This window comes from Ciconia boyciana, chromosome 6 (genome assembly GCF_034638445.1).
Source record: "Ciconia boyciana chromosome 6, ASM3463844v1, whole genome shotgun sequence".
Taxonomy (NCBI): Eukaryota; Metazoa; Chordata; class Aves; order Ciconiiformes; family Ciconiidae; genus Ciconia; species Ciconia boyciana.
In genome coordinates this window covers 36,025,518-36,047,444 of record NC_132939.1, presented here as the reverse complement: position 1 = coordinate 36,047,444, position 21,927 = coordinate 36,025,518, and the positions used below count along the sequence as shown (strand labels likewise).

The 21,927-nt window shown below is 35.5% G+C and overlaps 1 protein-coding gene across 1 annotated transcript in view; it reads left to right on the top strand.

Moving 5' to 3' along the window:
• RYR3 (ryanodine receptor 3) overlaps positions 1–21,927 on the top strand; it is a 263,605-nt gene that overhangs the window by 239,106 nt on the left and 2,572 nt on the right. The window contains exons 93-105 of the mRNA XM_072864265.1: positions 3,209–3,267; positions 5,850–6,018; positions 6,665–6,751; positions 9,111–9,308; positions 9,946–10,076; positions 13,101–13,143; positions 13,714–13,841; positions 14,764–14,824; positions 15,902–16,048; positions 18,037–18,171; positions 20,201–20,357; positions 21,477–21,541; positions 21,653–21,753. Coding sequence (XP_072720366.1) covers positions 3,209–3,267; positions 5,850–6,018; positions 6,665–6,751; positions 9,111–9,308; positions 9,946–10,076; positions 13,101–13,143; positions 13,714–13,841; positions 14,764–14,824; positions 15,902–16,048; positions 18,037–18,171; positions 20,201–20,357; positions 21,477–21,541; positions 21,653–21,753 — 1,481 coding nt within the window. The remainder of the gene's footprint in view (positions 1–3,208; positions 3,268–5,849; positions 6,019–6,664; positions 6,752–9,110; positions 9,309–9,945; positions 10,077–13,100; positions 13,144–13,713; positions 13,842–14,763; positions 14,825–15,901; positions 16,049–18,036; positions 18,172–20,200; positions 20,358–21,476; positions 21,542–21,652; positions 21,754–21,927) is intronic.

The window sequence follows — 21,927 nt, the reverse complement described above, 5'->3', positions numbered from 1 at the left end:
GTTTTTCTCCAAGATTTGTTTATTGCCTAGATCAAACTATATTTTTCCATTTATTTTTCTTATTTATTTATTAATTCATTTTTATGTGTGTACTTAAAAATGACAGTCTTAAAATCCTGTCTCATTTAGCATAAATGTAATGTGGTTGATATTTAAAAATGCTATTTTAACTTAAGGATCTTAGCAGGTCTGAGTAAATATTTTAGAATTTTCTTCAACAATAGTTGAAGTAAATATTTTAGAATTTTCTTTGCTTTACTTTGATTTATATGTTTCTCTCAGATTTGTTTGTAACTATTGATAAAAATGCTCAGTAATTTATGCAGATACTTCGAGTCATTAATGTGAAGTCAGCTATGCAATTTATCCAGCTTTTACCTTTAATATGTTATCTAGTGAAACTTAGCAAAATAATGTTTATACTAATTCTGTATTACAGAAATTGCTATTCACATTGTGTATATGAATGGCTCAAGTAATCCAGTTAGAGCACTGGATATAACTATTAAGTAGAGTTCAAAGAAGAAACAGCAATGTAAGGATCTGTCGTGGTTTAGCCCCAGCCGGCAGCTAAGCACCACACAGCCGCTCGCTCACTCCCCCCTGGTGGGATGGGGGAGAGAATCGGAAGAGCAAAAGTAAGAAAACTCGAGGGTTGAGATAAAGACAGTTTAATAGGTAAAACAAAAGCTGCGCACACAAGCAAAGCAAAGCAAGGAATTCATTCACTCCTTCCCATGGGCAGGCAGGTGTTCAGCCATCTCCAGGAAAGCAGGGCTCCATGACGCGTAATGGTTACTTGGGAAGACAAATGCCATCACTCCAAATGTCCCCCCTTCCTTCTTCTTCCCCAGCTTTATATACTGAGCATGGCGTCATGTGGTATGGAATAGCCCTTTGGTCAGTTTGGGTCAACTGTCCTGGCTGTGTCCCCTCCCAGCTTCTTGTGCACCTGGCAGAGCACGGGAAGCTGAAAAGTCCTTGACTGGTGCAGCAACAACTAAAACATCTCTGTATTATCAACACTGTTTTCAGCACAAATCCAAAACATAGCCCCATACCAGCTACTATAAAGAAAATTAACTCTATCTCAGCTGAAACCAGGACAGGATCAAAAATTCCCTTCAGGAAGTCACTGTGTCTTTCTTAAGCATTTACAATAATAAAACTTACACAAATGGATAGAAACAGAAATTCACCTCTATGTACTGGAAAAGCAATTATGTAATTATAAGGTCAATGACATTACCATATAGCCAGAGAAACTGCAAAATAACCTGTGGAACTGTATATGATGAAGATTGTTAGGACTTACTTTCTGCTCTGAAGTTCCACAGGAATCTGTGCTGAGAGCCATGCGGGTTTACAAATAAGAAAAGAAATGAGTAGTGAGCTAACAGAGTTTGCTGATAAATCTAAGTTATTCATAGCAGTAAAATCAAGAGCTAACTGCAAAGTTGCCTTAAAATAGCAGATGAAAATCAGTGAAGTGATGTATATCAGAGGAAAAGTTATAATTTTACATGTAAAATGTTGGATTTTGAGCTCATTGTTACTGCTTGGGTATGAAATCTTGGGAATATAATAGAGTTGTACAAAAGTATCAGTTCAATGAAAATGTCGATCAACACGGATCAAAAAAGCAAACTGAAATTTTGAATTGTTGAGAAAGGAATAGAGAGAGGAAAATCACAGAATATTACTATGTTCCATGAACCCAAAGTATGTCTGTGTTTTGAAGACCACATTCCCCCATTTCAAAAAGAATGTGATAAAACTGAAAAAGGTTCAGTGAAGGTCAAAAAGTTAGCAAAACTTGATATGGAACAAATCTTGTGTATGGAATTAAGTAGGTTAAGGCTTTTCAGCCTGGGAAGGAGAAAACTGAGAGAACATATGATAGAGGGATGGAGAGGATGAATAGGGATTTATTCATTCTTCCCCCACCCTACCGCTTAGAAGAACTAGGCATCATCAAATGATCTCTGAATTACCCTCCACCAGCTTGAGATCTTAGGGGAAACTCTTTGTGGAAGAGTTACACATGCTTCCATCATGTGTACTAGGTGAGGTTCCTTCCATCAGGTGTACTAGATGAGGTTCCACAGATAAGAGGTGAGATAAGCAAGGCAAGATCGATTTAGTCAATTCTTTTGTAAATTCTTTCACTACTTATGTGCAAGAGAGAGGCATCCAGGTGAGTAGTAGATAACTGTATGTATGTATTAACCAGAAATGTAGGCGAATACACCAATAGACAATTGGTGTCTGAGCACTTTGAGAGAATACAGAAGAGGGTAAAGAGGTAAGATAGGTTTTTGCAAAAGTGAATGGTAACAAATTTAGGCACTTTAGATTCCTTTGTGAATCTAGGACTTCAGAGCGTGCATCTCTTTGATTTCCAGTGAAGCTTAGATACTCAAACAGCATTTGAAATGAGTTTACTTTGGTCTTGCAACACTGAGCCTAAAGGTGTTTGAAATCCAGGCCCCAGCTTCTTTGCTGCAGTTAGCCATCTGTAAAATTGTATATTGGTTTTTCCTTATCTCAAGGGAATGTTGTAAACACATACTTAGATGGTTGTGAGGTGTGCCAGTAAAGGTTTAATGAACCATCAACCCACCTAAGATAAATAGTTTGAAGAAAACATTGCGTAAGTAAAAGTTGTTTAAATATTTGTCTGTTTTCAATTGCATCCATTGATCTTGACAAAGTAATTGGGTTTTGTAATATCTGATAATTACACAGATCTTTTTCAGATTTTTGATGCTATCATTGATATATTATTCCTCGTTTCATATTTGGAATGAGGCAAACTGATGCTCATTTTCCACATAACCAGTAACTGCACTGAGTCTTTGTGAGTGACTTGTATTAGGGTGTGATCTGGATGTAGTTACCTTCATCCTCAACTGCTCACATAATCTGTCTGATAACCACGTATAATTACTTTAAGTTATTCAGTCAATGGGGCTAGTTACAGTATTGATAACACTGTACTGAAAAAGGTTATCAGAATAATTTCTGCAGTTTTCACTGTTAAACTCTAGTCTGAGTTGTCTGTTTTTAAAAATCTAACACTTTAAAAGTGCAAAGTGGTATAAAAAATATAGCGTGGTAATTATTTTGTTTCTTAGAAAACAGTGACTAAAGTTACCAAAATTTTATTTGAGTGGATCCATTTTGACAGTTAAAATACTTTTTGCAGATATCTGAAATTGCAAAAGAAGCTGAAACAGAAAGAAAAGCAGAAGCTGAGAAGGCTGAGTGAGTTATTTTTACACAATTCCTGTTTAATTCCTTGCTACTTCCTAATGCTAGATAATTTGGCCAGAAAGAATCCAAGCAATGCTCAGTACTCAAAGCACTTTATGTACACTTTGTCTCATCAGTATTTTGAAAAGCAGCAGAGTCCCTAAGAGGTGACAGACCATCTGAGTGGGCAACAAAATGGTAATCTTGTGGATTTTTGTGGCCCTTGACAATTCTGCGTATATAAATCTGTGAACATTGTTGTAAAAATTTCCATAACTACCTTTAAAAATGAGCACCAGTCTTGAAAAAGCCTCTGCAACTTGTCATTACTGCTATTTACACTTTCCCTACTACCCACTATAATTTTCAGGCAACAATAGTCAATCATTGAAACACAAGATTTGACTAACCCAGCAATTTTTATTATTGCTGTTTTATCTGATCTGTTTTATCTGATCTGAAGTTGTGAACTTGACAGCAGATACATTCCTTTGTCCAGTCATCCTACATATGACTGCCTTATAAACAACTTTTAAAATGCTTACATTGCTTTAGAAGCATCCTACTTTTACGGGGCATGCTGTCTCTTTGGACCTGCAGCCACATTGTATGCTTGCAGCCTGATGAATGCCCTTACAAATATTTGTAGACACATGCAAAAGATCTCCTAAAGATTCTTACATATTCAAAAGCTATACATCTTTTTTTTTCTTTGTTTTCTATTTTGCTTCATGTTTAAAATGTTTCCTTCAGCCTCATTTATCTTTCTCCTCTTACCTGCCAAAGTTAATTTTTTTAAGTGTGCCATTGGGGTCAATATTTTAGGACTGGATACACTTTGTATAGCTTGTCTGAAAAGTATCCTTTTTTTTTCCTCTGTATATATATATGCGTGTATGTGTGCATACATGTATGTGTATATACATATATGTATGTCTTACATGGACAAGAATGTGTACACATATATGTATGCTCACACTTGTGCATTTAAATGGGGGGTTTTTATTTTTTTCTGTTACCTCATTAAAGTATGCCATCAACACTGTCTATGATGGTTCAGTATATTTTCATTTCCTCTCTGTTACCTTTCAGGCTGCGTCTAGCATAATTCTTCAATTAAAAAGTCCTCTTCTTGCATTTTATTGTCACAGAGGTGTTTTGATATGATTTGTCTCTCTCTTCAATCCCTGCAGGAATGTTAAGCATATTATTTTCATTGTTTAGAGCACTTAAATTCTTCTATGGTATTTTTGGTACCATGTATCCAAAGAACCTGTTGATGAGTGTTACTCAGTATGAAGACAGTAACTTCAAAATAAGCAGTTTCAGAAACTGTTGCTTTATCTAGACCGTGTTACAATGTACTATTAAGTTGGTTAATATTGAAATTGGTCAGTTGACCCCTTTTAAAAGTTTTGTTAAATCATATCACTGCTGGGCTTTTTTCTTTGTTGACTGATTTTGGTCTCCTGATTTAGACACTAGTCTAAATATATATTCACCAGTGCTTCAGTGAAGCAATTTATAAATATCTAGGAATTTGCCCAAAATATCCTGTGCCACTCATTTTCTTATTTTGGGCTTTTTCACCTCTTATTTTCCATAAGCATGATCTGTTTCTACGTCTATTATTTTATTGGACTTATTTTCCCTATTCCCTGTTGTCTTCTCTTGTCTGCCATGCTTAATTCTCCTCTCAACTACTTTCACAGCATATTCAAATTGCCTTCAGCTTACAAATTAGAGTTTAAATGGCTTACATTTCTGAGGCTGCAACAGGGACTCTTTCTGGTAGAAGATAAACACATTCTTAGACACCCATCATATGATTCCTACTGCAGTAGTAGTGTGATAAAGTGAACCACATACTGCATTTCTTCATCCTCATGCCTAAAACTTTCAACACCTCAATGCCTCAACATTGTTTTACATATATGCAAATTCAGCTTCTTTTTTTAGTTTAGTAACTAAATTCCCCTATTACTACATACAGTCTTGATCCTTAATTTTCATAAAGGCAGTTCAGTGGTGCAGGAGGAATGATTATCATCTTCTACATACTTTGTAAGCTGTGACCCTCTGAAGCGAAATTCCTTGTTATTACTCATTCATCTCTGTAACAACAGTGATTGCCTTGACTGAAATGAATTCATTTTATGATACTGCGATTCAATTATGATACTGTGTACCAAATCCCAAAAGCTTTATTTATCTTCTTCAGCCGCAGGCTCAAGAAAGTACACATGAACTCTTAAATTTTTTATGTTGCTTGTATTGAGTATATATGTACATCATTGGTTTCGGCAAACATTATCCACTTCACACTTGGCACAGTAACTTCTGCCTGGCTTTTGGCTTTTTACCCTTTTGGTCTCCCCTCAACAACTCTATTCTTGCATATCATTTGAAACTAAGGTCACTTTTTTTACTCTGGGTTTACTGTCTACCTCAAGTCTTTTACTTACAATCATTTTTCTCCCAGTGTCAAAACTAACTTTCAAAGCCAAACTTTCTGAATTAGAATTCCTTCTAAATGCATGCATTTACAATAGAAGTTTGGCTAGGTATTTTTGTTTAGGTAACCTTTCTTCTAGCATGGAAGATGGTGAGAAACAAGATAAAGCAAAGGAAGTACAATCTGAGCAGCTAGAAGAGGGAAAAATGCAGAAAAAGAAGCGAAGGCATGGACAAAAAATTGAGAAACCAGAGGCTGTTATGGCTAACTTCTTCAAAGCTTTGGAAATTTATCAAACAAAAATGCTTGTAAGTTTTTCTTAAATTCTTTTAGTAATTGAATTTTTATTTATGTAATATAGAACACTTGTTTGATATTGAAGGGATAAATGTCATTATAAAAGGAACATTGGCATGAGTTTTCAAATGACTGGCTGTATTCAATCTTTTGTGATTTTTGTAATACTTCATAGAGTTATATAAATAAAGTGTTTGTGTGTGTAATTTCTCCTCTCTTGGTCTAACAAGACAGATTAACCTCCTGAGCTCCTTGTTAGGAGCTCCCTATTTTCCATAATCTAACTTCTAGAATCTGTAATTCTATTTTCTATAAGATTTTTCTTTGTTTTTAAAAACATCAAATGATGAACTCTCTGAAACCTTCTCAAGTAGTTTATTCCAGTATTCTAGCATTTCTTTTCCAGACTTCCTTCTAGAAAGTTTTCCTTAATATTCTACTTCAGTCTTCCCTGTTGCAATTTTAAGCCCATTATTTTTAATCCTGCTTACCATGAAATGGGAGAATAGGCTGCCAAGAAATGCCCTTGCTCATTATAATTGGTGTGTGAAGGCAACATAATTATGTATTTCCTTTCTTAGAAACCTTGCTGCCTTCTTTTCTTATCTTGATATTAGCTACAGGCCACCTCTAATTATTATTTTTTTTTACTTTCAGCACTACTTGGCAAGAAATTTTTATAACTTAAGGTTTCTTGCTTTATTTGTTGCATTTGCCATCAACTTTATTCTTCTATTTTACAAGGTAAGATTTAGCATTGTTCTTTAAACGTTTTTGGTTACTTCCAGAGGAATATTTAATGATGGTTTCAAGGCTTGTTTAATAAAGCCATTATTACAAGCCCTTCAAACACAAACTAAAGCATTTAGATATGAAGTAGTTAAAATAATATTTTAAATTTTGTAACTAAAATTTGTTATATTAAACCTATTCTGTTTTTATTTTACTCAGGCTGAATGAAAACAGATCTATTTCATTCATCCTTTATAGTTGAGCTTGTGTTTCTAGGCATTTTTTCATTTACTCACATAAGTCTGTTATTGTTTGGATTGTTAATCTTGTCATGGGAAATTTGAAATCCAACTAAAATAACTAAAATGTCAAAACTGTTGCATTTTTTTTCTCTCATTTGTTTTAAAGATACTGAGAGACTCCAGTTCACCTGATTATTCTCAATGACTATATTTCTGCTTTTTCTAAAGAACCCTACTGACCACATTCATTTTTGACTGGGAGATAGTTGATACATAATTTCAGAATCAGATTAATGTCTCAATTCAACTAGATGAGCTCATTATGTTTTAGTTACACTTAATTTGTTCATAATTTTTTTTCATGCCTTTCAGGCCTGGGGTTTGGCATTTTGGGAGGAGTACTTTATTTAATTTATTTTTTCATATTTTTTCATGAATTTAGTAATCTCTAATGAACATCAAATGTATATTTTTTCCCCATTCTGTGTTTCCATGTGAGAGTATAATTCAGTTTTCATACTTATTTGCTCCATTTTCTTTGTTGTTATTACCAATATGATGGTTAGTGACTGTTGTGATGAAGATATTTCTATACTGAGATTGGGACTTTGATTGGTATGAGGAGGCAGAAGAAATATAAAGCAAGAGAAGCCTTTTCATACTAGGCTACAGTTCTTTTTTTGTATCACTGATGAAGATCCATACTTTAAACTTAATCGTAGGGTTTTACCTGAATCTAATGAGTTGTTTCAGGTTCTGGTGTATAACCCAATGATACAAAGTAGAACATCTTTAGCAGCCGTCACTAGTTTTATTCCTGAATCTTCACAACCTCTATCCATGAAAAGGAGTAGAATTCACTAAAGAGAACTCCCATCCATAAAAGCCTCATTTTTTTTTCCTTTCCTTACAGATTTGAAGTCCGTAAGAAAAGTCCTCATTTATCTTTATCCTGGAATCCAGCCCTTTTGATTTTCCCCTTCTAGATAAAGGGTGCAAGTTGCAATAAGCTGATGAACCTTGTTTTCCAATATTACATTTCTAGTTCTGTTGTTTACAACCAAAAACTTCAGAGAAGACAAAAGCAGCTGGCTGAACAGTCAGTCTAGATGTAACTGAATCCTGATCTCAAATATCTTGAAAAGCAACTCCTACAACACAGTTAGAGTCTCAGAGACAGGGCAGGTAAAGATGCAAAAGGTTCTTGAAAACTGGGTAGAATGTATGTGCACCATTCCAGAAGAAAGACCATCAGGGCTATTGAAGGCTCCCTTCTAGCCTCTATCTTTCCATCTCATATGGTTAGAGAAGATGGACTTCAAAGGTATATGCAGAAGTCTGCTTTTGTCTATGCCAGTCCTTTTCTCCCCACTCTCTTCTGCTTTTCATTGGGTATTGTGGGTCAGCCAACAACCCATTTTATTGCAGAGTGAGGACAAAAGTTTGTGCTTATCAGTACAAGTCCATCTGTCTTAGATAGGAAAGGGTCAGTGGGAGCCACACAGGACTGAATAGGACTTCAGCTTTCAGATAAAGCTGTGAAAAGAAGGGCACTTAGGGCTTTTATTTTAAAGGCCAGATTTTGAAAGTTGCTGAAAGAATTTAGGGTGGTATGTCAGCTTTATGGCTTGGGGTATTTACGAAATAATGATTAAATACTATATTAATTTGTAAGTTCTGAACTAAGTCATGAAATATAAATTTATGGACAATGTACAAGTTGATAACATGAGAACTTTGTTTCTTTCTAGACTCTAGTAATCAAAAACAACATAGATTACAAAACAAACCCTAAATTCAGTCATATTAGATAACCCTGTTATTGCTTGGTTCTTCCAAGAAAACATTTTTGCATAACTTTTTCATTGTTTGTTTTGGGTTTGCTTTGGCACTGTTAAAGGAGAGATTTGTAAACTGTCATATGCCTGTACTTGCTTTTTCTAGACTCTCTTTTCAGTGACACGAGATGATGTAGAGACTTCTGCTGTGAAAATGGAGGACGTTACTGTTCAAAGCTAATGCTCTATCATCTTCCCATGAGCAGGCTTTGCAAACATCATTTGTCATTATAGTAAAGGAAAAGCTTTTAAGTTTACTGTGTGTTTTCAATGTGCTTTAATTTTTCTCAGGTGACAGAAGAGCCACTTGATGAAGTAGAGGAAGACTCTAATCTCTGGAACTCTTTTGATGAAGAGGAAGAGGAGGAGGGCATGGTGTTTTTTGTTTTAGAAGAAAGTACAGGTTACATGGCACCTGCTCTCAGAGCATTGGCAGTTATTCACACTATCATCTCCTTTGTCTGTGTGATTGGATACTATTGCTTAAAGGCAAGTTCTGAATCTTATTACTAATCGATTATTTGTTAAAGAACATCGGCTATGTCCCAAAGTGATTTTTGGAGCTAATATTGGAATACCTCTTTGTACCGAGTTGTTTACAAATTCTCACTATTCAATATGTAGATGCTTTCCTTATGTACTCAGTCCGGCAGAGATGGAGTTAACTTTCTTCGTAGCAGTGTGTGTTATAAAACAGCGTTGGTAACACACCCACCTTTTGTTTATTGCTGAACAGTGCTTGCACAGTGTGAAGGTTTTCTCTTTGTTTTCCCCACTCTGTGCATCCCCCAGCAAGTACATTGGGAGGGGGCAAGAAGTTGGGAGGGGGCACAGCTGGGTCAGCGGACCTGAACAGACCAAAGGGATATTCCATACCATGTATGGAATTCCATACCCATTCCATTCCCTGTGTCATGCTCAGCAATAAAAACTGAGCGTGGGGGGGCTTCACTTCCAAGGTGGCCATTGCTCAGAGACTGGCTAGGCATCAGTCTGCTTGTGGGAGGTGCTACTGTGATGTTTGGTCTTATATAGTATTATAAAGAGTACTTACTACTGTAGGTAGATATCATGGTTTATAAAAATATATAAACCATGACAAAGATGTCCACTCTCATTTTCATAGGTCCCTCTGGTTGTATTCAAGAGAGAAAAGGAGGTAGCTAGAAAGCTGGAGTTTGACGGACTCTACATAACTGAACAGCCATCTGAAGATGACATTAAAGGGCAATGGGATCGCCTGGTTATAAATACTCCGTATGTAAAATTCAATGGCTATATGTAAACTGTTTATAAATATTACAGTTCTTTAAGCCACTGATCTAGAACCTTCCCTGTCCACCTGCCACCTAGTTCATCTACAAGAAAGGCATTTTTCACCTTATATTGGATGCTACAGTAGTAGATTCTAATGTGAAATCCTGCATTATCTGTTTATATAATAAGTAGTATCAGAACATGTATATTCCACCTCCTTTTCATTTTTCTAGGTTTGCAAGGATTGTGCATCTTACCTCACAAGCTCCCTCCAAGACATTTCACATATTAGTCACTATTGAGAAAGTTTTAAACAGATAACTTCCATCCTTTTCAGTGACTGAGTTTCACGTTCATATTGTATAGCAGTATTCTCCTGCCTTTCTTTCCCGCTTCTTGCTAACAAAATTTGTATATGACAAGAGAAGCAAATCTAATGTAAAATAGCAGTCCCAGAATTTGAGTAGGTCTGACAGGAATTACTGTCAGGTTGTATGCATTAGCAAATACTGTAGTAGTCATACACTGATTTTAGGAGACTCACCTGCTGTTCTGTGAGTGAATAATGCAAGTGTAGGCAAGAAAAAGAAAAATATCAGTAAGCTGCAGCAGTCTGTAGGACTGACACAGAGAAATATGGCAAGTCGACTCTCTTCTCTTGAAACAATGCCTTGTCTACAGGCTATTTTTCAGAATTTACTCTTTCAAAACAACTAGAATCACGTTTTGGTACTAGTATACTTAGACTTAGATTCTTGTCTTTCCCTAATAGCATCATAATTTAAGGACAGTAACAGAATGCTGGAAAAGAAAAAAGTTATTTACAAGTCACAAAGTAGTTGTGGCTAGTATGTGCAGGCAGAAGTAAGTATTTTATTAAAAAAAGGCCAGCAAAAATAACCAACTAAATGCATCAGAGTGACAATGTGCTGCCAAACAGCCAAAATATCTATCTTATCAGTCATACTCAGTTTTTGTACCTTATAAGTAGTGCCCCTAGTACTTTCATTAAAATTAGAATGTCTAAAATATGGGAAATTCTTCAATGCTTTGTTTTCCTACACCTGAATTTTAAGAATTTTCCTTAATTCCAGTTAGAAATAGGACTAGCACATATTATTAAAGTTGCAGTAGAAGGTAATTGGGAAACTGGAGAGCTTGCTTAATTTCCAACCCATTTCTTTAACTATTGATAGCAAGCTATCTAGACATCCAGTAAGTTTATCCTCAGCAAAAACAAGCATGAATTAATGCGATAAATTGTCAGCTTATCTCAAACAACATGCTGTACAGCCTGTTCTCAGCATGTTGCACTATCTACTGAAGTTGAATAAAAGATTAAGGCTAATTTAAGCAGACTAATCCTTCCTTCTGATGTGAACTGACTATCAAGGTTTAGTGCAGGTATTGTACCATCGGGATAACCACTGCTGGAGGGTACCCAGTCCTGTGTATATACTGAAATGTGCCTTCTATAAGTGAAAAAAAAGTAATTAAAAAGGCAAAAGAGGTATCCTGATAAATGCAGCACCGTTAGATGTTTGTGGTAAAACAGATAGACACAAGCTGGCTACATTAGAGATATACTTTGCTTAAAAGTCTGAGAAATCAAGGAAAGAAATAATATAGAGCATTGGACCAGAATATACCATCTGAGTCACTGGAAGCATTTGCCTTTATCTGCAGTAATTTCATTCAGAACTTCAATTCAGAAAAATAAAAAATCAAGCACTTAGTAGTAGTTGGGAAGTTTGCCTTGCATCCCAGCAGAAGTGTGTTCTGGAATCTCATTCTTCTGATGTTAACACTTGCTTTATTTTACCAATACTGTTCTTTAGTTTAAGCAATTATTTTTCTTTTTTACCTTCTTGCATATTTGCTCAACTCCATGTTACATCCAGGAAATGGGGAGAGAAAAACCTTAAATTTTGTAGTGTTTCCTGCTAATTGGCATTCTTCAAAACTGACATAATATACAGTAAGACCATCAGAATGAGGAATTCCTGGGCACGGCTATTCATAAGACAGTTCAAGAAGAATATTTTTTATGATCAAGTCGAAGATCAGGGAAACAGCACTGATAAGAAAGAACACTATCTTTTTTCTTGCAGGTCAAAGCTGATGTATTTCCTAGTGTCTGTTGTAAGATCTCCCCTGGTTGCTTATTGAAGCATCATGGTTGCTCACTACTCTCAAAAAAAGCAGGGAATTTTCAATAAAAGATACCCTGACACGTCTTCAATATTTAAGATTTACGGCTTCATTTTTTTTCTCTTTTGTATACACAATAGCTTTTCTTTTAATTACCAGTGTGGGCATGGCTGCTCAGAGGCAGATGATGCAAAATGCTCTTTAGCTGAACTGTCTTGCAGCGTTAGAATTATAAATGTTTTTTACCTTGTCTTGTTCTGGGATGTCAGATCCAGTAACAACAGTGTGATACACCTGAGAACCAGATTACCACTGCCAAATGATCTTTGCAATTTTCTGGGGTTTTTTAAAATATTTTTTGAATTTTAATTTTATGTTGACAAACTGTCCACTGGTTCCCAAGTGTTCAGCCTCTATTTGAAATGTAATCCAGTGAACTTTAAAATTATTTATGCTACAATACTCTCTTATTTTCTCTGAAAATCATTGTCTGTGTTGATTTTTAAGGCTAGGAGCAATAACATATTTATTCAGGAGATTAATGATATTATAGTGACTATCCTGCTATTATTGAGTTGTTAGGCTCATTAGGTGATAATATTTAGCCTGCTGTCCTTTTGTAGCCAATCATATTTGTGGATGTGAAAAAGAAAAGGGGGGGGGGGGATAATATTGCAGCGAATTATGATTAATAACAGCTGTTGTTCACATGAAAAGAAATTGTTCTCGTAATTCGAAGTGCAGTGTGTGAGTGAATTAAATTGTACCAGAATCTGCGGTGATCAGGAATATGGTATTTTCTTTTTTTTAATTGGTTTTTTCTTTCCCCTAACAAGTTAAATAACTTGAAATATCTTTACTTTATCTATGTAGGTCCTTTCCTAACAATTACTGGGACAAATTTGTAAAACGGAAGGTAGGCTTTTTATATTTCTATTATCTTAATCATAGGAATAATCTACTATTTAGTTAATTTGGATATCTATGTGTAATATACTTCTGTACACATAAATATACAAATAATTGAGAACTGAAATTTGTTTTATGGAAGTCATTGTTGTGGTAAATGTCTCGGTGAACAGGCAGCTGCAGCGTAGGTGGGAGGAGGGAGGAAGACAGAAGCCTGTGGTTTCCTTCCTAGACTCAGGCATTCAAAATAACTTTGTGCTGTCAGTCAGCCATGCAGGTCTAATTTACAGTCATTGTCATCTTTAGGATACAAAGCCCCCTCATCCCCCTAAAAAAAGAAAAACATGCCAGCTTAAATGATGGCAAATTATACATAAGCATTCAGATAATAGCCTTTAATGCTTCTATTTTTCTTTTTTATGCCCCCCCCCCGGCTTCCTGGGAGTTCTGACTGTTCTAGTAGTGTTAATTGTGAAAGACTTTTTTTTTTTTAATTTCTGACAACTACTGACTTAAAGTAGGGTGAATGTCACCGAGGTCTTTCTCTGAGAAAAAGCTTCTCTTCTCCCATTTTTAGGTTATTAACAAGTATGGAGACTTATATGGAGCAGAGCGCATAGCAGAACTTTTGGGTTTGGACAAAAGTGCCCTTGATTTTAGTCCAGTGGAAGAGAGCAAACCAGAAGAGGCATCTCTTGTATCATGGTATGACTTCCGAACTTCACAGACAAATTATGTGTTCACCGTCAAAGATAAAAACAGATTTTATATTGAAACTGTATTGATGTTTTTCTCGGCATGGAAAATTCAAATGGAGAAGACTTCCTAGTGTGAAAGTAAAATAGAAAAGCTTTTTGTTTGTTCTAAAACATACTTATACTTGTGTTATAAAAGTAAGAAAAAAAAAATCACACGAGTTGATGCTGACTGATATAGTTGGGCACTCTGTTATTTTAAACAATAATCAATGCAGCATTCAAACGTTTTAGGTGTTAAAAGAGTTAGTTTATAAACCAAAGGACAGAAAAAGTATTGATGACAAATATCTAGATGCCAGCTATCTAGAAGAAATTCAGATGTTTTCCTGACTTAATCCATCAGTGAAGATGAGAGTTTGAAAATATCCAAGTCCCAAATGATTTAGGCTCCTAGAAGAGTTTAGTTTCCTTGATACTTAAGGCACACAAGAAGAAGGATTTCCGTTCACATGTCATCTAATAAAATATTTAGAATCTTGCAGAAGGCTTTACCTTTTCTCTTGTTAATTTTGGCAACATTTTACACTAGACAGAACACTTAGCTCTTGAATTCAAGCAATTCAGGTTCTATGTTTCACTACTTTTAACACACATTTTAATTTTTCTAAGTCTGGAATACAGCAGTATCACTCCTGCTGAAATTGTTCCACCAGTTTCAATGGTTTAGAAACTGTGAACGGGTGCTTAGAGTTAATGAATACTCTCTTGAAAAATGAAGCACCTACATCACTCAAAAAAACCCCAGCTAATGTATATCACCACCTTCAGCAAACAACTGCAAAGTACCAAACCTAGTTTGTTGATTATATTTACATAATTCAATACTTAATTTTGACATTAATGCATTTCAAAAATTTTGTCTTTCCTAGGTTAAGCTCCATTGATACAAAGTACCACATTTGGAAGCTCGGCGTTGTTTTCACTGATAATGTGAGTATGTTAGCCTAGAAGAATATGCTTTGATTTACTCTAAACATAATTGTATGTCTTCCACCATCTGCTTTTATTTTAAACAAACATACACAAATAATACTGCATTACAGAGCCATTTTAAAATATTTTTTTCTGTCTTCTGTTGTAGCAAATTGCTTTAATTTATGTTAGAATTTTCTTGTTGATTCTAAAGGGCAATATGCACCTCCTCACCATTAATACAGTGTCAGCATTTTGGAAGTTAATGGTGCATTCATTTAATTTTGTAGAAATCAATCTAGCACTCACAGGTGTCTTTTCTAAAATCAAGCACAGTCTGCAGAAAGTTATCCTTTTTAATTTTTGCATCATCTGTTTGACAAGGTTGGTTAATTCTTTTCTTTCATACCTTCTCCTTTGAAAGGACCACACTTATATGAAAATTCCTTGTTTTGCGAATCTTCTTTTTGCATCCTCTTGAGCATTCCCAAACAAACAAGGAGGCCAAGGTGAATCAAGTGAAGATGTATAAATTCATTGTGCACTAAAAGCACGCTGAGCCATTGTTCTTCAATGTTTCACGTCAAAGTGGCTTCAGGTTCACTGCTTGTTAAAAGAATAAGCTGTATTATATGCCTTAGGTTTTCTCAGTGTCCTGGTTGACGTGGTCTGAGACTTAAACAGAGTAAAGTGTCTCGAGTAATACGATGCATTTTCTCTCCTCCAGAATCAGTATTAAAATTTAAAGTACTGTGTAACAAGCTCCCCAACCAAAAAAGTTTTAAGGTAGGGGATTTTGATGTTAATAGCATATATGCTGAAGACTGCATTTAAATATGTAAAGATAGAGGTCTTATTAGCATAACTAAGCAATAAACACTCCTTAAATGAACAGTGGAGATGATAAGAGACAGAGTAAGACAGTCTTTTTGAACATGTAAAATAGAGGTATTACATTCAGACTGTGATTCAAATCAGATCATGATAGTATTACTTTATTTCATAACTTGAGTGACTAAAAGAAAGCTGTGTTCTGGATCCAATAATGCACATGAGCACTTGCTAACATTCTGACACTTTTCACTTTCTCTGCAGTCGTTTTTATACTTAGCTTGGTACACAACTATGTCTATACTTGGGCACTACAACAACTTCTTCTTTGCTGCGCACCTGCTGGATATTGCTATGGGTTTCAAGACATTGCGAACCATTTTGTCTTCAGTCACTCACAATGGCAAACAGGTTAGTGCTACATGCAAAGGTTTGAAAATGAATGCGTTTTGCTAACAGTACTGGAAAAAAAATCTTGTGGTACCTAGGAAATATTGGAATGCAATCCATTTTGATCATGATTGGATTAAAGAATAGATCCCATTGTGTCTTCTGCAGTACATTTAATACATGTTAAATCCTGTGCAATTATAATAATCTATACCCACAGAGTGCTGATAGCTAAAGAAGTTTGGTACAAAATAGAAAAATGCATCATTTTAGAAAGATGCAAGAATATGAATTATGACCTAACTAGCTCCTTCTCTATGCTCAGTGATGAACTGATTGGTGATAACTAATAAGAATTCACAATCTCTCCTTAGCTATAGCAGTAATAATGATCTGGACACTGAGATTTCAGTACTTAGCTAGCAAGAATATGCTTACAGGTGTGAGTGTTCTGCACTGTGGAATATATTTATATGTCACTTTGTCATGCAAAAATCAGATTAATAAAATCTACTTCCAAAACTAACTGTTGAAACTTATGCAGGGAATCATTCTCTGATCTCTAAAGGCTCTACATTCCTAGCTAGCATAGCTACGTTCCTAGCTAGCATAGCAAAACCAAGCTTTTCAGTAACACACTTTTTAAGAAATCTAACAGAACTTCCCCAAAATTTAATTTCAAACATACATTCCATTCCTTCTCAAATGCAGTAACATATATTCTAAGCCCACTCTTATGCACTTAGACTTGTCAAAACATTTTAAACCACATAACATTTTAGAAGATGCATGAGAATATCCCCTTAGCTTAACTGTGATACACCCTTTGTGTTTGCTTAATCCTTTCTTTCAGCAGAAATCGACCAATGGAAGTTTCTTCCCTTATCAGGAAAGGAAGTTTCTACCATAGTACATATGAGAATGTTTTCAGTATCATCACACAAACAAATGAAATCTCTGGTTTTATCCCCTTCATTTTCCTCCAGGATGACCAGTCATATTACTTTTAATGTAATGATTGATATATTTTCTTTATGAGATTTTTCTAAATGTAGTACTCAAAACTGAGCATAATTGACAAAACTGTTTAAAATCAAGACCACAGTTTTTAGTATACATTCTTAACAAGCGAAGATCAGCTTTTCTAATCCTGTTGCTTTCCTTGCTAGTAGATATGAACACTGAAAGACAGCTGCAGATTTTTTAATTGAAATGTTCACTTTGGGAGCATACTTACAGATCTGCAGAAAGTGATAAACTGACGATCAGCTCGTTGTTCAATATTCTTACATTTCTTTTAAGAGAGTAATACCAATTGTTGCACTTCTTAAAATATGTAGCCTTCAGTAACTCCTCTCCAGAGTTGCATCTTCTAATGCCAACTCCAACAAACAATATAATCTAGTCTCATTAACTGCTAAACTTTTTCACCTAAGGATTTTATTTGGTTAAAAGCAGGACCTGGAAATTACTTATTCTTTGGTTATCTACAAAATTTTCTATCCACTTTATCAATGGCTTTGCTAACCAGCTTTGGACAGAAAATAGACTATGATAAGTCACAATAAGTCCCAGCTGAAATTATTTATCAAATTAACTAAAGGGGTTTATTTTTGATCTGCATATCCACTTTTTCAAGTTTCCTAATTTTCACTGCATATCCACTTTTTCAAGTTACTAGAATTTAACTTTTAAATTAAATAGTGGAAACATTGCTTCAGTGAGATATAGTTTGTATGCACATAGCTTAGAAAGATGGAAACAACTTCAGTTTCTTGATACCGTTTTTCCCTTTGATTTTCACCCGAGGGCAGGGTAAAGTAACACCTCTATGCTGATCCAAGCAATAGGGAGACCTGAAAGCTAGCATAACTGCTATCTTTAGTTTCCTTATTGGGAAAGGTACAATATGATACATTTTCAATACTTAAGGCAATACACTGAGCTAGCATATCTCTTCTGACAGAATGAAATTGAAACCTACTTTCATGTCATGTCTCCATACACAGCTTGTGCTTACTGTAGGACTCCTCGCTGTAGTAGTGTATCTTTACACTGTTGTGGCGTTCAACTTCTTCCGCAAATTCTACAACAAAAGTGAAGATGAAGACGAACCAGACATGAAGTGTGATGACATGATGACGGTAACTAAAACATCACTAGCATGCTTCAGATTTCATCCTGAATTTTCAAATGGATACTTAAGATAAAATGATAAGTAAGGAGAGATGTTTCTGTTGTTAAATCCATGGGTGTCCTCTTCTTGCTATATGTCATTTTGAAAATGTGAATGGTCTTGAAGTTCCCTCTGCATTCTCTAGTGGTCTAAACTCAACAGTAGATAGATGACACTCACCAGTATAGGAAGATATTCTGGATTTTTCTCCTAAATAGTGTGGTATATGATTTGCTGCAACTCCTTTACATGGGAAGATGGCAAACCCTTAAAGTATATGGAAGAAATTTCATGACAAACTGGTTAGCCCTGCAAAAAGAAGCTGTGTTGTCACAGCACAAATAAACCAAATGTCTGCAAGCATGCAACTTCTTCCTATCCTTATTTAGGTTATATGAAGTATACGATGTTATTAGTACTAGTTATAAAAGCCTGCTCCAAACTGCTTACAATTAGTAAATTAGTCATGAAGTAAGAAGTCAAGGGTGAGTAGAGAAGGGGGAAATTAAAACTTACTGCAGGTGATAATCTAATGCTACTAATTTCCCTTCTGATTTCCACCTGTTGCCACAGAATGTTATTTATGTCGGATTAAAAGATACTCTATAGATACATATTATGGTATGAAGAGGATTTGATTTTCTTACTGTATATAGAAAATAGCACAAATTCAGGCATTAAAAATGTAATACTCCGAGTTTGTGGCCAGCTCATTTCTTCCATGGAATAGTCACTCTCTGCCCTGTGTTATATGCCAAACATAGAATAAAATGCCTCAGAACAGAGGTGTGTCATAGACTTGATCTTCCCTATTCTTGAACTTTCTTTCAAACCCTCAGTGCAAGTCAGATGTGCAAATGGTAGAAATTATGAAAACTGCCCAAGCAATATTATTTAACTGGTCCCTCTGCGAGCTGGATACAATGGACTGGTCATAAAATAGGAGTTACTGGAATGAAACTATATTACATTTTAAACCACTCTTCCAAGTAAGGTAGATCAGTTACATTTACCTCAAGTTACATTTTTAAGTATGATTAAACTAGTACCGGCATCCTAGGTCAACAGTAAAGTTGCATTAGAAAAATGGATGTATAGTTCTGTTCAGTGTTTGCTTATGAAAGACCCCAGATTTGTCAGGTTTTATGCTGATTGATTATTTAACACCAGTATTGCTGCCTAATGTGCCTTCAGAACACTGGCTGGGCTTAGAGATTTCCGTTGTTTTTAACCCACATTGTGTGACTGAAGGTGGTTTACAAGATTCTGTAGCTGATTCATACAGGAACATCGGTAGAACAGAATGTCGCTCCAGCAGAAGATTCCCTTCTAATATACTTACATAGCTTAAATATCCAGATTTTTAAAGATTTTTCCATGAAGACTTATACGTTCAAGAAATGACACACAGCCACATTTTTGTAAAGTGATTTCTTCTGCATTGAACTGAACACAGGCTGTTTCCCAGATCATAAATACTTTACAATGTACTAAACCAGACATCTGTCTAAACACAGATAAATCTACCTGTTGTGAATATGTCACTATTTATTTTATGGCAATATTTGCCAACATTTCTAAACTCCATTACAAGACTTTAAAAGGTGTCCTCTGCTTACTCAGAGCAAGCTAGAACCTTAGGAATTCATATAAGGGGTAGAATACAGTTGAATACAGTAACAAATACCAGAAAAATGCCCCCCAAATGGTCTTAGTCTGTGAGACCTAGGGAGTGAGGAGAGGGTAACAGCTGATGCTGACTCCCCTGCTTAGTAAGTGTACTTGAAGTTGTAATCACATTAGTTAAGACAATAACAGATTTTTGGTGCAATGCGTGTGATACATGAGGAGTGATATTATGTGTTGTTACTATAACTTGTGAAGAGAATTAGCAGGGCAGAATAATTTAAAAAAAAGAAAAAAAAGAAAAAAAAGAAAAAAAACAAACAGCATCATTCATGGTAAATATATCTCTAATTTTCCTCTCTCCTTTTTAGTGTTACCTGTTCCACATGTATGTGGGTGTAAGAGCTGGTGGTGGCATTGGAGATGAAATTGAGGATCCTGCTGGAGACCCTTATGAAATGTACAGAATTGTCTTTGACATCACATTTTTCTTCTTTGTCATTGTTATCCTACTGGCCATTATTCAAGGTACTGTCACTTACCTTAGTAGAGACTGTTAGAATTTAGTTTACTTAAGTTCTGCAATGTATTTAAACAATATTTGTGTTTGAGGTAAATTTAGCAGTATTGCTATGAAAACTTATTTCTGAGTTGATAAAATCATTAATTCTGAAAGTAATAATTTCATACTGAATTCACAAATAATGCATTGTCCCAAGTACTACACAAAGACAAAGCACAAGAAACATAACTTACCTGGGTTACAGTGTCTAGGAACACTTTGACAAGTATCCAGCAATGATGCAGCTTGGGCAGGATCACTGTGCTTCCAGTAATAACCATTTAAACTTGGAGAGCCTTGCTGTAGACACTTCACACCTTTAGTTTGGAACCACCACACCTGGCTGGGGAATGGAGACTTTCCCCTTGAAAAGGGTAAATGACATGGAGGAAGTCACCATGGCCACATACCCATTTCCTCCTTCCTTTAGAGGAGGATTTGCAGTTTTAATTGGTTTGCAGTTGTGGTTTACAGAGAACGAGACCTCTCTTCAATGACTGTCAGTATTCAACACTCATTGTGTAAACTGACCTAAGGCTGTTAGGAAAAAACACCATTTTATGGCAGTCTGGTGGCAAAGAAAAAATGTAATATGTCTATACTGAGAAAAAGTTATGTCACAGTCCCCAAAATGATCCAACTCTATTCTTAATATGTTGGAAGTGCAGGAATAATGCTTCAAATGTGAAACAGCATCATGAACTGGCCGGGGGGCCTGTGGGAGCAGAGTCATCTTTGTTGAACAAAAGTTGGGATACAAGAGTCCCATGAGAAGGAGAATGAAAATTAAATTCTTACATGGGAACAAAAGAGATGAGATTGTGGAAGCTTAAATTGACCAAAATATAAGTACAGAAAAGTCTTTCCACTCTCAAAAGTGTAATTCTATGTAAGAGTTCTTACTGCTAGGAGGGCAGTGTAAACAAATGGTAGATGTCTGGAAATTGATAGATTGTAACTTTAATTGTTCAACCTAGACCTAAGTACGCTAAAGTCCAAAGACAGTGGAGGATGTCTGATGGACATTACTTGAAATATGAATATTGCTAAGTACTGAAGCGTTGCTACTTTTCTGTTTGAAATAGGTCTGATTATTGATGCTTTTGGTGAATTAAGAGACCAGCAAGAACAAGTGAGAGAAGATATGGAGGTATGAGTAGGCACAGTACATTTTTCATTACTCTTATTCATCTAGGTTGTTACCAGTTAAAATAGTGTCTTTGAGTTAAAATTCATTTGTAACCACAACTTGTGTTTCCAGACCAAATGTTTTATTTGTGGAATCGGCAATGACTATTTTGACACAACCCCACATGGCTTTGAAACACATACTTTGCAAGAACACAACTTGGCAAACTATCTGTAAGTATATTTTACTACTGGAATTATGATAAAGAGACTTTTCAGCTCCAGAGTAATTTAGGTGGACACATTGCTAACAATCTTAAGACAGAATTCTGTAGAACTGAGGAATACCTCCATTCCTTTCTAGTCTCCCCTCCTCTACTCCACGCTGCTGGTTATCTTTAAAGTGCT